We start from the raw sequence: 15,658 nt of genomic DNA on the forward strand, positions 1-15,658 counted from the left end.
CATGTTTTAATTGTTGTATGGTTCAGAAAACATGAGGTTTTCTCGTTTCTCTTACTAAGTCAGTCTGTGCACAAAAATGTGGTTTCTTGATTTAAGTACTATGAAATGCTTGTTCTTTGATAGTTCTAACATAGCCTTAAATGAAAGTAGGATAATACACTGAGGAAAGGAATATGTGATCATACAGTTACTAGGATCAGATTATTCTTTACAGAAATATGTTAACAGAATGATTTGTCTGTATTCTCCAGCATAAGCCTTAAACCCTCTGCTCCAACTCCAGTAGGGTTTACTAAGAATAAAATTGGTGTGGGCATCACATGTGTGATGGTAAATCTTTGGACTGTACCTTATTTTCTTTTTATGCAAAAAGTGATATAGTCTTTCATCTCAGTGATTAAATGATAGCGCTAGAGTTAACTCTGCTAGTTTTGTTAGCTTTCACACAATTAAGCAAGAAAATACCTTGGTGCTGACATCTACAGTGTCTTGAAGAGGAACATGAGGAATAAATGGCCACTGATGTATGGCTATTATAGATAATAGAGATTTGGATATAAAATCCACCATTGTGCCTTAAAAAAAGTAACTGTGTAGGACAAGTGGAAAATTTTAATAGATATCACGTTAATGCTTAGTTTTAATTTTTGTTAATATTTTTCCCCTTATTTTAAGCATCTAAAAGTGATAATTTATTATTGCTTATTAAGTATACTCATCACACTAGATAGATTTTAGGGTGGGTGAACAAATAGTTCCTGTCCTGACAGGATTTGCAATCCTGTCAGAGAATAAATGCAAGAAGTATCTGCTTGTAAAGGTTATAGAGTTCATTAGATGCAAATAAGAGGGTCACTGAAAGTGGATTGGGGCTATGGGAAATTATGCAAAATATTATAGACATGACTAAGGCCAACTCAGACTTCATACCACTAAGTGATCTTTTTGTTAGGTAAGCTTCAACAATTAACACTTTGTATTTAAAAATTAGCAAGGGTTCTTCAGTACAGTTTTTATGAGTTATGCCTCTATAATGTCAGTATAGATCTTTGTATATTTAAAAAGTTTTTGTATTTTTGTTTTTGTTGAATTCTTTCTAGACTCAAACGGACGTCCCCAACAGCCTATTGTGATTGTTGGGAAAAATGTAAATGTAAAACTCTAATTGCTGGACAGAAATCTGCTCGTCTTGATCTACTTTATCGCTTGCTTACTGCGACTAATCTGGTCACCCTTCCGAACAGTAGGCAAGTGGATTTTTAGGATACAAAATAATTAGAGTTGAAAGAGCACAGCATGTATATTAATAGCTTCCTCCTTCCCAACCCCCTCACTACACTGTACTATTTTGTAGGGGAGAACACCTTCTGCTGTTTTTAGTGCAGACCGTGGCCCGGCAGACAGTAGAACACTGCCAGTATAGGCCACCTCGAATCAGGGAGGATCGGAACCGAAAAACTGCTAGTCCTGAAGGTAAGTCAGTTTAGCATTTTTGACTTTTATGAAAAGCTGTGTGTTTTATTTTTATCATTCACCTTCTTCCCCCTCCTTCTCCTCCTCCTCTTCTGTTTTGTTTTTTTTTTTTTAGATTCAGATATGCCCGATCATGACTTGGAGCCTCCACGATTTGCCCAGCTTGCATTGGAGCGAGTTCTACAGGACTGGAATGCCTTGAAATCTATGATTATGTTTGGATCACAGGAGAATAAAGACCCGTATGTATTCGTTAAAGTATTTTTAGATTTATGTATTTCCTAGGTTAGTGCAAGTTTTTTATGGTGCATTCTTTCTCTCCTTTCCCCTCAAGTCTAAGTGCTAGCAGTAGGATAGGTCACCTTTTGCCAGAAGAGCAAGTGTACCTCAACCAGCAGAGTGGCACCATTCGGCTGGACTGTTTCACTCACTGCCTTATAGTCAAGTGTACAGCAGATATTTTGGTAAGTTCTGTGAATACTTACTATAGGCAATGAAAAGTATGTTTTCCTTACTTAGCATCTCATGGTTTTTAAAATTCAAACTCAGCCGGGAGTGGTGGCGCACGCTTGCAATCCCCGCGCCTAGGAGGCTGAGACAGGAGGGTCGCACAGGTTCGAAGCCAGCCTCAGCTACGTAGTGAGGCTCTCAGCAACTTAGTGAGACCGTTTCCAAATAAAGTATAAAATAGGTCTGGGAGGATAGCCTGGAGGTAGAAAGCCCCAGCACCCCCCCTCCCCCGCACACACAAAATAAATAAAAATAAAAATTCAAACTCATCTAAGTATATCAAAACTCTGATCAAATGGGGAATGACATTTTGGGGTGTTTTAAAAGTCCTAGTTAATAGCAAATGTTCCATCTTCTAAATAATAAAGTGTGCTAAAAATTCAACTGACTATAAATGAATAGTGTTTAAAATTAATAGTAACTTACTAGAAGTTTTTTTGGGGGTATTGAGTATTGAACCCTGGAGTATTTAATCTCTGAGTTTTACCCCCAGCCCTTTTTAGTTTTTGTTTTGTTTTGAAACAAAAACTAGGGTCTCGCTAGATTACTAAAAGTCTCGCTGGGTTGCTGAGGCTGGCCTTAATCCTGTGATCTTCCTGTCTCAGCCTCCCTAGTATGAAGATTAAAGGTGCATAGTACCATTCCCAGCTGAAAGTTGTTTTATTTTGTTTAAAGTACCTATTTTTCATGTAAATTTTAATTTGAATGATCAGACATAAATGCTAATGAGGTGTTAAAAGAATATATTCAGGTACTGAGGATGGCATTGTATTTGGTCTTCTCTTTGGAAACAACTTGTAAATGTCATGTGTCAGAAAAATACTGCCTTGAAAATTTTTCATAAAGAAATAATTTGCAATATGAGAAAGATAAAGTCATGTCACAGAGTAATGTAAAAGTAAAAAATCTCTATGAATCCAATGATAGTGAACTGTTGAGCCAGATTATAACCCAACCATTTACTGATCTGTAGCATAGCCATTCAAAAATAAAGGTTATTGTAAGCAATATTTAAAAAATTTTTTTAGCAAGAGCAAAGCATAACAATTTTTTAATGTGGATCATATTGAAAATGACATATATTCAGATTATCCTTGGTACGCGCCCCCCCCCCAACAATGAGTGTCCAGGTTAACCACGTTACATTCATACTTTTACACATTCGGATGTAGCTCCTCCATGGTAGGCAATATTTTAGAAAGAGACAGAAGCCAAGTGTGATGCCACTTGCATGGAATCCAAGCTACTTGGGAGGATAAGGTAGCATGATTCTGCGTGTAGGGCCAGCTGGGCAACTTGGTGAGGCTCTGCCTCAAAGTAAAAACTAGAAAAAGACTGGGAGTATAGTTTAGTGTTAGAGAACACCTGAGTTCAATCCTCAGGACCACTCTCACATACGAAAAAGGGAAAACAGCACATGAAATTGGGTATTCACTGTAATTAACGTCTCTGTGATAAATCATGCGTGGAGAAGAGACTATGAAGTAATAATCATTTAGTGTGGGAATGAGATTATGAATTTGTTAATGTAAATATTTGAATGTACTTTGCTGTTTTGGTAAGTACCCTGTAATGAATGAAATGTATTCCTCAGGTGTGATATAATTGGCAATGCTCTTCTAAGTTTCCATTGATAGGACAATGGGACAAAAAAATGATAAATTTGGGACCATATGTGTCAAGTATAATGTGAGTGTGTGTGTGTGTGTGTGTGTGTGTGTGTGTGTGTGTGTGTTGCAGAAATTAGTTATCGAAGATGTAAATATTTTGGTTAACTTTGTTTTGAAATTTTATTATGAAATGCTAATATTAAAACTTTTAGCTAGGCGTGGTGGTGCATGCCTGTAATCCCTGCATTTGGGAGGCGACAGGAGGATTGTGCAGGTTCGAAGCCAGCCTCGCTGGTTTAAGAGACCCTGTTTCCAAATAACAATATAAAATAGGTCTGGGAGTGTAGCCCAGAGGAACCCCAGTACCACCAAAAAAACCCCAAACTTTTTAGCCAGGTGTGGTGGCGCATGCTTGTAATCCCAGTGTTTGGGAGGCTGAGACTGGAGGATCGTGGTTCGCAGACAGCCTCAGCTACTTAGCGAGGCGAGGCCCTTTGCAACTTAGTGAGACCTGGTTTCAAAATAAACAATAAAAATAGGGCTGGGTGTGTAGCTTGGAGGTTGAATGCTCCTGGGTTCCATCCCCAGACCCGCAAAAAAAAAAAAAAAAAAACTTTTAGCTTTGTGAATGTGAAAACATCTTAGGAAATACCTTAACACTAATAGAATGACTACAATTTCTTAAAGCTTTTAGATACTCTACTTGGTACATTAGTGAAAGAACTTCAAAACAAATACACACCTGGACGCCGAGAAGAAGCTATTGCTGTGACAATGAGGTTTCTACGTTCAGTAGCAAGAGTTTTTGTCATTCTTAGTGTAGAAATGGCTTCATCTAAAAAGAAAAAGTAAGACTTTTTATGGCTATTATATAACTTTGCACACATTTTTGTGACTACATTATGTGTATATAAGGATTCATAAAAGATCTCTATGTTTTCATTTTTGTTCTAGCAACTTTATTCCACAGCCAATTGGAAAGTGCAAGCGTGTGTTCCAAGCATTGCTACCTTATGCTGTAGAGGAATTGTGCAATGTAGCCGAGTCGCTGATTGTGCCCGTCAGGATGGGTATCGCTCGCCCAACCGCACCGTTTACACTGGCTAGCACTAGCATAGACGCCATGCAGGGCAGTGAAGAACTGTTCTCAGTAGAGCCACTGCCGCCACGACCGTCTTCTGACCAGTCTAGCAGGTAAATTTCTACCAGATTTGATGGATCATTTTTCAGAAAATGTCATATTGGGTTTACAAAAACTTTGGCAAGTGCAAATAGGTGGTGTGCATGATTATTTGTATAACAAATGATGGTAGGGATTTTATTGTGGAACATGTGAAAGTACTTTAAAATCTTACACAAACATTGGACACAGTGGTTCATATAATTGTAATGCCAGCTACCTGGGAAACTGAGGCAGGACTCTGTCAAAATGAAATGAAAATAGCTGGGGATATAGCTCACTGATAAAGTGCTTGCCTAGCATGTTTGAGGCCCTGGATTCAAGCTACGGTACCACCAAGAATATATATGTATATGTGTGTTCCTGTACACATGTTTATTATACTTAGGTAGAAGATGCATAGTTGTGGTTTTGTGTTGGGAAGGCAGGCCTTATTCTGATTAAACAATCTAGTAAGAGTTTATTTTATTTTACTTTTTGTGGGCCTCAGCGTTGAACCCAGGGGCATTCTACCTGGGAGCTATACCCCTAGCTGTAGTTTATTTTTTTAAATCTGAAAACAGGGTTTCACAAAGTTGCTGACAGCCTCATGCCCAGCACTTTATTTATTTACTTATTTTTTATTTTTTGGTACTGGGGATGGAACCCTTCTACCTCTGGGCTACACTCCCAGACCTGTTTTATATTTTTTATTTGGAAACAGGGTCTCTTAAGCTAGAGAGGTTGGCTTTGAACCTGCGTGATCCTCCTGTCTCCGCCTCCCAAGCACGGGGATTACAAGCGTGTGCCACCATGCCTGGCTCCTGCCCAGCACTTTAATATTTTTAAAAATATTATATAGGATATGTGAGATAAGGCTAAAAGCAGCTCCGTAGTAAAAGTTTCCAGTTTTAAGATAATTTATTCTTAAAATTCATTTATATTTTCCAGTTGTTAGATATAGTTTATTTAACTATACTATAAGCTTTTTATTTAACTATACTATAAGCTTATGGTTAGAAACTAACACTTTATTGTGTCCTTTATCATAGTGCTTCTCAAACTTAAATATGCATACAGAGCAACTTGAGAATCCTATTAAAATACAGATTCTCACCCTGGCTGTCTGGGTTAGGGCCTTGGACTTTATATTTCCCTTCCTTTTTTTTTTTGGTACTGAGAATGGAACCCAGGGGCATTCTTTCCCCGAGCTACACCCCTAGTTCTATTATTTTTATTCTTTATTTTGAAACAGGGTCTCACTTCAGTTGCAAAAGGCCTCACAAAGTAGAAGCTGAGGCTGTCTTCAAACTGTGATCCTCCTGTCTCAGCCTCCCAAATGTTGGGATTATAAGCGTGTGCCACCACGCCTGACTTCCTATCACTTCCCATATGATACTAGTGCTGCTAGTTTAGAATCTGTGCTTTTTTTTTTAATTGGTGGTACTGGGGTTCCTGGAAGCCCTTCTACCTTTGGGTTGTACTCCCAGACTTATTTTATACTTTTTAAATATTTGGAAACAGGGTCTCTTAAGCCAGCATGGCTGGCTTTGAACCTGCGCGATACTTCTGTCTTTTCCTTACAAGCACGGGATTACAAGCGTGCGCCACCACGCCTGGCTTAGAATCTGTGTTTTTGAGTAGCAGTGCTCTAGAGTTTTTTGGGCAAATACTAGTTTATGTTGCTTTTCTTAAATTTATGTACAATGTCTGTGTGTGTGTGTGGGGGGGGGTTGCTGGGGATTGATTGAACCCAGGGGCATTCTATCTCTGAGCTACACCCCCAGCCCAATTTTTTATTCTTTATTCTGAAACAGAGCCTAACTAAGTTGCAGAGGGCCTCATTAAGTAGTTGAGGCTGGCAGCGAACCTGTGATCCTCCTGTCTCAGCCTCTCGAGGACTGGGATTACAAATATGTGCCACCACACCCGGCTGGTACATTGCCTTAATGTGGATCTTTAGTTCCTAAAGAACTTTCTTTTCCCTATCTCTCGAAAATATCTTTGTTAAGAAGGATGGCCTACTTCCGTTTGGGGACACTTCCTAAGACTGTCCTTCTGCTAATCTAAGTTGACTTTGAGTACCCACTTTTTTTTCTATAATTACTCCATATGCCAGCATAGGTGCCCAAAGTTTTCCTTTACCATTAGGTCTCCATTAACCCCAGGTTTGTTTTATAAGGCTTTCCCATGATAGTCTTGTCACTGATACACACCTAGGATTTGCTGAAAACTCATAAATGAAGCTACATATGTTTTTATACTGCAAGACTTTATTTGGCTTCCCTGTGATGCTGCTGACCCTGGTCCTCTTGGGTCAGCCAGCGGTTACTTACCTTATGGATCCTTATTTCTCTTCCTTTGAGTTTTGTAACGACATTAAAATTGGGCATCATCTTATCTCTGAACACTGCCTACAAGCCCCTTCTTTCTGAACGTCAAGTTCTGAGTCATTGAAGCATTAGGACACTCTTTTCTCCATTTTCCTTACTTGATTCTTGGGCCAACTCTTAAAAAAAAAAAAAAAAATACTTTCCAGAAGGAGATGTCTCATCATCTGATAATTAAAATAAAATGTGCCTTTTTTTTTTTTTAACAACTCTTGGTAAACTATTAGAAGTCGTTCATCATAATATAGCATAGCAGATTCTTGCCCAGAAGGGTTTAGTCTGACCAGTGTTCCAAGTGTGTCTTAAATAAAAGTACACACTTGAGCAGCCTCTCAATTTCCTATGTGTTAAGCAGTAGATGGTATACCCTGTTGTATGTAAAGTCTTCCATATACTGTTTTTTTTTTATTTTTTATTTTTGGTAGTATGGCATTCTACACCCCCAGCCCTATTTTATATTTTTATTTGGAAATAGGGCCTCACTAAGCTGCTGAGGCTGGCTTTGAACCTGTGGTCCTTCTGTCTCAGTCTCCCAAGTAGTGGGATTACAAATTGTGCCACAATGCTCGGTTTTCCTAATTTTTAAAATGAGGAAGTTAAGGCCCTTAGAGGTTGTGGAATATATTCAATGCTATGCAGCGTTTGAAGTACAGGAGCTAGACTCTAGTCAGATAATTTTCTTTTTTCTGTACTTGTGTAGAGTAGATGGCAGAATAAAAACACTGCTGTTTGGTGCTTGAAAATACTCTGTAACATAGTTTATGGTCCTAAAGCTTGTGTGTAGGCGTCTGGTTAGAGAAGTTTTCTGAAGAGACCGTTTTCCTACCTACTACCAGCTAGTTAAGATGGTCGAATCTCTGGAGATTTGTGGTTTTCCTTTTGTTTCACTCCTTTATAGAGTTGCCCTTTAAGATTTATGTTTGGCTTTACATGAGGGGGCAGATCAGGAGATTCCTGGAATGATTTCCTACCCTATTTAGGCCCCAGATTAAGATTATTTTCTGTGATATCTATGGTTCCTTGAAACCATTTTAGCCCGAGATACCCAAAGATGTCTCTGTGAACTTTTACAGAATAATTGTTTCATCACCAGCCTGGCCCTGCTCGAGTATAGTATCTAGCATATATATGTGTTCAAACCAAGAAGGGTTTTTTCCATAATTAGTCTGCCAAATTACTAGAAATAGAAGTCCCTAAAACTTTTTTGGTGATACTGAGGGTGGAACCCAGGGGCTCTCTACCTCCGGGCTATATTCCCAGCCCTATTTTATATTTTATTTGGAAACAGCCTTTCACTAAGTTGCTGAGAGCCTCACTAGTAGCTGAGGCTGGCTTCAAACCTGTGTGATCCTCCTGACTCAGCCTCCCAAACACTGGGATTACAAGCGTGCGCCACACCTATGGCTTCCCCAAAACTTTTTTAGTAATGTCTCTTAGACTAGGTTTTAGGACTGTGATTCTTTATCATGCCAGCAGAAAAAGTGAAGCTCTGTTTCTAAAAGGGGAGTTATGTTTTGTGTATTGGCAGTATTCTGTATACTAAGTGCATTTCTTTCTTTCTTTCTTTCTTTCTTTCTTTCTTTCTTTCTTTCTTTCTTTCTTTCTTTCTTTCTTTCTTTCTTTCTTTCTTTCTTTCTTGTACTGAGGATTGAACCCAGGGGTATTCTTTTATCAAGCCATACCCCCAGTCCCTCTATTTTATTTTGAAATGGGATCTCATTGAGTTGTGGAGGCTAGCCTCAAACATGTAATCCTCCTTTTTCAGCTTCCCAGTACCAATACTATAGGCATGTGTCACTATACCTGGCTAGTACATAACTTTTAAAAAATAATCACCTTGAGTGGGGTATAGTTGTGCTGGATATTTGTTCCAGGAAGTTTATTTCTAATTGGTATTTATACATACATACATACATACGTACATATGTACATACATGATGCGATTGAACCCAGGGGCATTTTACCTCTGAGGTACGTCCAGCCTCTTTCATTTTTTATCTTAAAACAGAGTTCTCTAAGTTGCTGAGGTTGGCCTTGAACCTGCAATCCTCTTGTATCAGCCTCCCAAGTATTGGGACTATAGGCATGTGCCATCATACTTGGCTAAAATGTATGTATGTATGTATGTATGTATGTATGTATGTATGTATGTATGTTTGTTTGTTTATCTATTTATCTATTTATTGGTACTGGGGATGGAACCCAGGGGCTTTCTACCTCCGGGTTATACTTCCAGACCTATTTTATATTTTATTTGGAAACAGGGTCTCACTAAGTATCTGAGGCTGGCTTCAAATCTGTGCGATCCTCCTGTCTCAGCCTCCCAAGCTCTGGGATTACAAGCGTGCGCCACCACGCCCGGCTGCTAAAATGTTTATTTTTTTAAAAAGAAATTTTTATTAAATGTTGTGGTTTCAGTGTTTTTTTTCTCCCTCCCTCCCTCCCTTGTACTAGGGATTGAACTCAGGGGCATTCTAACTCTGAGCTATACCCTCAGCCCTAATTTTCTTTCTTTTCTCTTCTCATCTCCTTCCTTACCTTTCTCTTTTCTTTTCTTTTTTTTTTCTTCAGTACTGGGGATGGAACCCAGGGGCATTCTACCTCTAAGATACACCCCAACTCTATTTTTTTTTCTTTATTTTGAAACATGGTCTCACTGAGTTGCAAAGGGCTTCACTAAGTAGCTGAGGCTGGCCTTGAACTATGATCCTCCTGTCTCAGCTTCCCAAATGTTGAGGTTACAGGCCTAGGCCACCATGCCTGGCTATTTTTCTTTTTGGTACTGGGGATGGAACCCTGGGGCACTCTACCTCGGAGCTACACCCCCAGCCCTATGTGTTGTTGTTGTTGTTGTTGTTGTTGATTTTATTTTATTTTATTTTATTTTTGCAGGTATGGAGATGGAACCCAGGGGCATTTGACCTCTGAGCTACACCCCTGCCCTATTTTTTATTCTTTCTTTATTTTTTTTGGTGGTACTGGGGTTCCTGGAAGCCCTTCTACCTCCGGGCTCCACTCCCAGACCTATTTTTACATTTTATATTTGGAAACAGGGTCTCCTAAGCCAGCGCGCACGGCTGGCTTCGAACCTGCACAATCCTCCTGTCTCCGCCTCCCAAGCGCAGGGATTACAAGTGTGCGCCACCACGCCCGGCTTTTATTCTTTATTTTGAAACAGGGTCTCACTAAGTTACAGAGTGCCTCACTAAAGTAGTTGAGGCTGTCCGCGAACTGTGATCCTTCTGTCTCAGCCTCCCGAATGCTGGGATTACAAGTGTGCGCCACCACGCCCGGCATTATGTTACGGCATTATGTTATTCTTTATTGTGAAACAAGGTTTCAGTAAATTTTGGAGGGCCTAATAAGTAACCAAGGCTGGTTGGGAACTTGCCATCCTCCTGTCTCAGCCTCCAAAGTACTGGGATTAAAAGCGAGTGCCACCATGCCTGGCCTGTTACTATTTTTTGTACTGGGGATTGAACCCAAGGCCATTCTACCTATGAGCTACACCCCACTTCTTATTTTGAAATGGGGTCTGACTAGTCTTAGCTAAGTTGCTTAGGCCAGCCTTGAACCTCTAATCCTCCTGCCTCTACCTTCCTAGGTCTATGAGTTTAGGCATGTGCTACCTTGCCCTAGCTGTTGTTGATTTGTTTTTTAGTGGCCAGATTCCTTTCTATAGGTTTTCTCTTAGCCTTTCCCACTTCTTTGTAATTGACAGTCAATTTTACCAAGTGCTTAAAGTTCTAGTGTTAATTACTGTATCGAGACTACGTGGCAGTTTATTTGAAGGAGAAGTCTTGGTTGGCTTTCATGTTTAAGTGCTTTGATTTTATTTCTCAGAATAACTGAGGTGGGGAAAGAACACTAACAGTGCAACCACTTAATGTTTAACTTCTTTTATCCTGGAGTAAGGTTAGATCATAGGATTTTTAACAAGTCTTCGGAGCTCGGGCCTGCATGGAAAGCTATATTTTCTCCTTTGTTTTATTTTTTATTTTATTTTATAACATTCGTGGCACTAGGGATTGAACCCAAGGGCAGTCTACTTCCAAGCTACATCTTCATCCTTATTTTATTTTCATTTTGATACAGGGTCTCACTAAGTTGATGAAAGTGTTAGTTTGTTGAGGCTTTTCTCAAACCTGTAATGATCCTGTCTCAGGTTCCTAAGTAATGGGATTACAAGCATGCACCACCATGCCTGGATTCTCCTTCGCTTTATAATGGAGAAATCAGTCTTTTGTTTTTTTTCAAGTAAGACTTTGAGGGAAGATAAAACTTTTGCCCCACCCCACCTTTTGTTATTCTATAAAATCATACTTTTGAACTGACATTTTTCCTGACACATATCACCCACCAAGCCATTGGTTAATAAGTAGATACAAAATAGAAATTGTATCAGGTCCCTTCAAGAATAGATTAGTTATAATTAGCACACTGTCTGTTAATAGATGAATGTTGCTGTCAGAGCCTTGGGAAGCTGTGGACTGTGCATGGAAAAGAAAAATCTTCCCTTGTAGAATTTTTCAGCAAGAAGGACTCATTCAAATCTGACAACATAGACTTAAAATGATGTACTAAAAAAAGAGCAGATTATGAGAGTTAAATCTTTGGGAAAATAATTCTTTTGAGTATAGTTTTTGATGTATTATCGATTAATAATTGGCTTTTAAGACTTCTCAGATCAGACAAATTCTAGTAAATGTCACATATAATAAATGAGCTAAACATTTAGAATGAAAAGCATAAAGGGTATGTGCTTACATATCTGTGATGTGGCAGCAGTATACTTATAACCTCCTGATTCGTTACAGCTCCAGTCAGTCTCAGTCATCCTACATCATCCGTAATCCACAGCAGAGGCGCATCAGCCAGTCACAGCCTGTGAGGGGCAGAGATGAAGAACAGGATGATATTGTTTCAGCAGATGTGGAGGAGGTGGTTTTAATTGTTACCATTGTGGTAGATGGAAAGGTTTTATTTGGTGGGAAGGGTGGAGTAATCAACTGGAATTATGTATCTTAAAACTGTTCTCATTAGTGTTTTTTTTTAAATGATTATATATATATATATATATATATATATATAAAATTATTTTACTAGTCTTTGCTTTACTAGATATTAGGACATTGGACACTAAATTTGTTTTCACCTAAGGGTTAAGAGTAAAGGTATTCTCACTTTTGGAAAAAAAAAAAACCTACTAGTTTCATGCAACATATTTGAAAGAAATAAAACATTAATTTTATCATGGCTAAAGTATGTATAAAATCCTCTCCCAATAACAATTTTTTTTTTTTTTTTTTTTTTTTTTTTGGTGGTACTGGGGTTCCTGGAAGCCCTTCTACCTCCGGGCTACACTCCCAGACCTATTTTATATTTTTATTTGGAAACAGGGTCTCCTAAGCCAGCGCAATCTTCCTGTCTCCGCCTCCCAAGCGCGGGGATTACAAGCGTGCGCCACCACGCCCGGCAACAATTTTTATACTTCTTAATTTTAGGGTTCTGCATATGGATAGTAACCATAAACTTTGGGATATTTTCATAGGATTTTTGAAAATTGTTACAAGCAAATAATTATCAAAGCTGCTTAGTCTGTAATGTCCCAACTTCCTATGGTTTGGGATCTGTATTTTAGTGTACTAGTTACTGTAGAGGAACATTGGTAGAGATAAGGGTTTATTATGTATTTTGATTTTCTACAAATAAGATTCTGGATTTAGGTTGAGGTGGTGGAGGGTGTGGCTGGAGAGGAGGATCATCACGATGAGCAGGAGGAACATGGGGAGGAGAACGCTGAGGCAGAGGGACAGCACGACGAGCATGATGAAGACGGTATGTGGGCTATTTATGAAGGTGCTTAGAATAAGTAATTCATGCGCTGTTGGGGAAAGAAAAGCCCTGTGCAATACGTAGTTAATTGTTTATCTTACTTTCTGTCAAGGGATTCTCTGCACATACATTATTTAATCATCCTCTTTGCCTTTTCTCTATTTTGTGTGGTACTAGGTTCAGTCTGAGGACTGAACCTAGGGGCCCTTCTACCTCTAGACCACCTCCGGCCGCCCTATTTTTTATTCATGTGTGTGTGGGGTACTGGGGTTCCTGGAAGCCCTTCTACCTCTGGGCTACACTTCCAGACCTATTTTATATTTTTATTTGGAAACAGGGTCTCTGAAGCCAGCGTGGCTGGTTTTGAACCTGCGCAATCCTCCTGTCTCTGCCTCCCAAGCAGGGGGATTACAAGCGTGCGCCACCTCACCCGGCTCTTTAATTTTTTCTTAAACAGGGTCTTCCTAAGTTGTTAGCTGAGGCTGGCTGCAAACCTGCGATTCTACTGTCTCAGCCTCCAAAATACTGGGATTACAAGCATGAGCCACCACACCTGGCTCGATTTTTTTTTTCTTTTTTTCCATTTTTTGTATAAGAAATTTTATCTTAAAAGACTTTCAAGAACTAAAATAATTGTAACAAAGTGTTTGGAAATTAGAGAAAAGTAAAACAAATCACCCATACCCTCACCAGATGCTAACAGTTTGTAATTTTGATTTTAGTCCTTTCCCATACTGCCTTGTTCCCATGCACATTTTAAAAAAGATTACATAAGCTGGGCATGGTGGCACACGTTTGTAATCCCAGCATGGGAAGGCTGAGACTAGAGGATCACGCTTCGCAGACAGCCTTAGCTACTTAGTGAAGCCCTGTTTCAAAAATAAAGAATTAAAAAATAAGGTAGGGGGTGTAGCTCAGAGGTAGAGGTAGAATGTCCCTGAGTTCCATTTCCAGTACCACAAAAAAAGATTACATACGTAATTTTTATGACTTTTCCCTTTTCATTTAAGATATTCAAACTTCATATATTTAAATTTTAGAATTTTACTTGTTTTGACATATGCTACTGTGAAATGCAAAGAATGGGCATTTTTAATTTCTCCCTTTGGAAGGTTTCTATGTAAAATAGATGGAAATAAGCAAATTTAGACCTAATCTACCAGCCCGTGCTTTTCTGCATCTATCTACAAATGCAGCAGAGATTTTTGAATTGCTGTGTAACAGTCCAACTGTCACAATTTACCTAAGTCATTTTTCTAATGCTGAGTAGTCACTTACTCTTATATAACAGTTACTCTTTCTCCTCTTTCTTACCATTATGCTTTATTAGTTCCCACCCTTATTATATTCTGGCAAATCAGACCTTGTCTGGATCCACTGTAAGTTTGTGCTTCTTTTTCTTCTTATTTAAATATATTTTCTAGGAAGTGACATGGAGCTGGATTTGTTAGCAGCAGCTGAAACAGAAAGTGACAGTGAAAGTAACCATAGCAACCAAGATAATGCTAGTGGGCGCAGAAGTGTTGTCACTGCAGCAACTGCTGGCTCTGAAGCAGGTATGCTGGCCTTATTTAGCAACTTTCTTGCTTATGCTAAGGTGTTTAGTATGAGTTGGTTAGTATTTAGTATAATGTGTACAAGGGTAGCTTAAGCTTTGTATACTTCCATCTTTTTTTCTGTCAGTTCAGTCCCCAGCTTTTCTAGCTTTTCTGTGAATTTTAAAAGTTTATTTTAAAAACTTTTCTAATTAAATGGTTTTGGTGGTAGGTCTTGTGAATTATTGCAGACAACCTGGCTTTGTGTTCAGTACGTATGTTTTCCTGTAGGGGGGCAGGGTGCATTGTAATTTTAATTATCAACAAACTTATAGTATTTTTTGTTTTAAAAATTTAGGAGCGAGCAGTGTTCCTGCCTTTTTTTCTGAAGATGATTCTCAGTCAAATGACTCAAGTGATTCTGATAGCAGCAGCAGTCAGAGTGATGACATCGAGCAGGAGACCTTTATGCTTGATGAACCGTTAGAAAGGACCACGAATAGCTCCCATGCCAATGGTGCTGCCCAGGCTCCTCGGTCCATGCAGTGGGCTGTTCGCAACACCCAGCACCAGCGAGTAGCCAGCACAGCTCCATCCAGCACATCCACACCAGCAGGCGAGTCTTAAAAACTCAGTATTCTTGAGTCATTAAATCGTTTTTAAATTACATATGTTCATCTCAAAGCCAAACTCAGTAGTTTTATAATAGTTCCTTATTGGTTTGTTGAGTTTCAAATATATAAAAATTATGCAATATGATTATAACAGGGTTTCTCAATCTTTGCATTATTGGTACTTTGGGCTGGATGATTCTTTATTGTTGAGGGATGATAAACAACATCCATAGCTTATACCCAATAGATTCCAGTAGTACCCCCTTTATCCCACTTTTTCCTTCCTCTCTGTAGCCTCAATTGGGGTAGACAAAAATGTCTATAGACATGGCCAAATGCCTTCGTTTGCTGGGGGGAAGGGAAACACCACCAGTTGAGAACATATAAATTTGCTGCCCCACCACCACAACTTGGTTTTGCTTGTTAACCCATATTAAAGGCTGGCCATTTATATTTACATAAGTATATACAGTGGTTGAACAAAACAATTAACAATTGACATTAGCTCATTATGATTGTCCATTTTTCCTTA

The 15,658-nt window shown here is 39.0% G+C and overlaps 1 protein-coding gene across 2 annotated transcripts in view; it reads left to right on the plus strand.

Annotated features, from left to right (window-relative positions):
• The window catches only part of UBR5 (ubiquitin protein ligase E3 component n-recognin 5), a gene marked incomplete at both ends in the record, with an annotated part of 130,388 nt that overhangs the window by 85,578 nt on the left and 29,152 nt on the right, over positions 1–15,658 (plus strand). For both annotated transcript variants that reach the window (XM_080693631.1, XM_080693632.1), the window contains 10 exons: positions 1,101–1,247; positions 1,355–1,473; positions 1,589–1,715; positions 1,808–1,937; positions 4,281–4,441; positions 4,548–4,787; positions 11,960–12,083; positions 12,869–12,980; positions 14,402–14,533; positions 14,871–15,128. In XM_080693631.1, the coding sequence (XP_080549757.1) occupies positions 1,101–1,247; positions 1,355–1,473; positions 1,589–1,715; positions 1,808–1,937; positions 4,281–4,441; positions 4,548–4,787; positions 11,960–12,083; positions 12,869–12,980; positions 14,402–14,533; positions 14,871–15,128 (1,550 nt within the window). The remainder of the gene's footprint in view (positions 1–1,100; positions 1,248–1,354; positions 1,474–1,588; positions 1,716–1,807; positions 1,938–4,280; positions 4,442–4,547; positions 4,788–11,959; positions 12,084–12,868; positions 12,981–14,401; positions 14,534–14,870; positions 15,129–15,658) is intronic.

This window comes from Muscardinus avellanarius (genome assembly GCF_963383645.1).
Source record: "Muscardinus avellanarius genome assembly, chromosome: 4".
NCBI lineage: Eukaryota > Metazoa > Chordata > Mammalia > Rodentia > Gliridae > Muscardinus > Muscardinus avellanarius.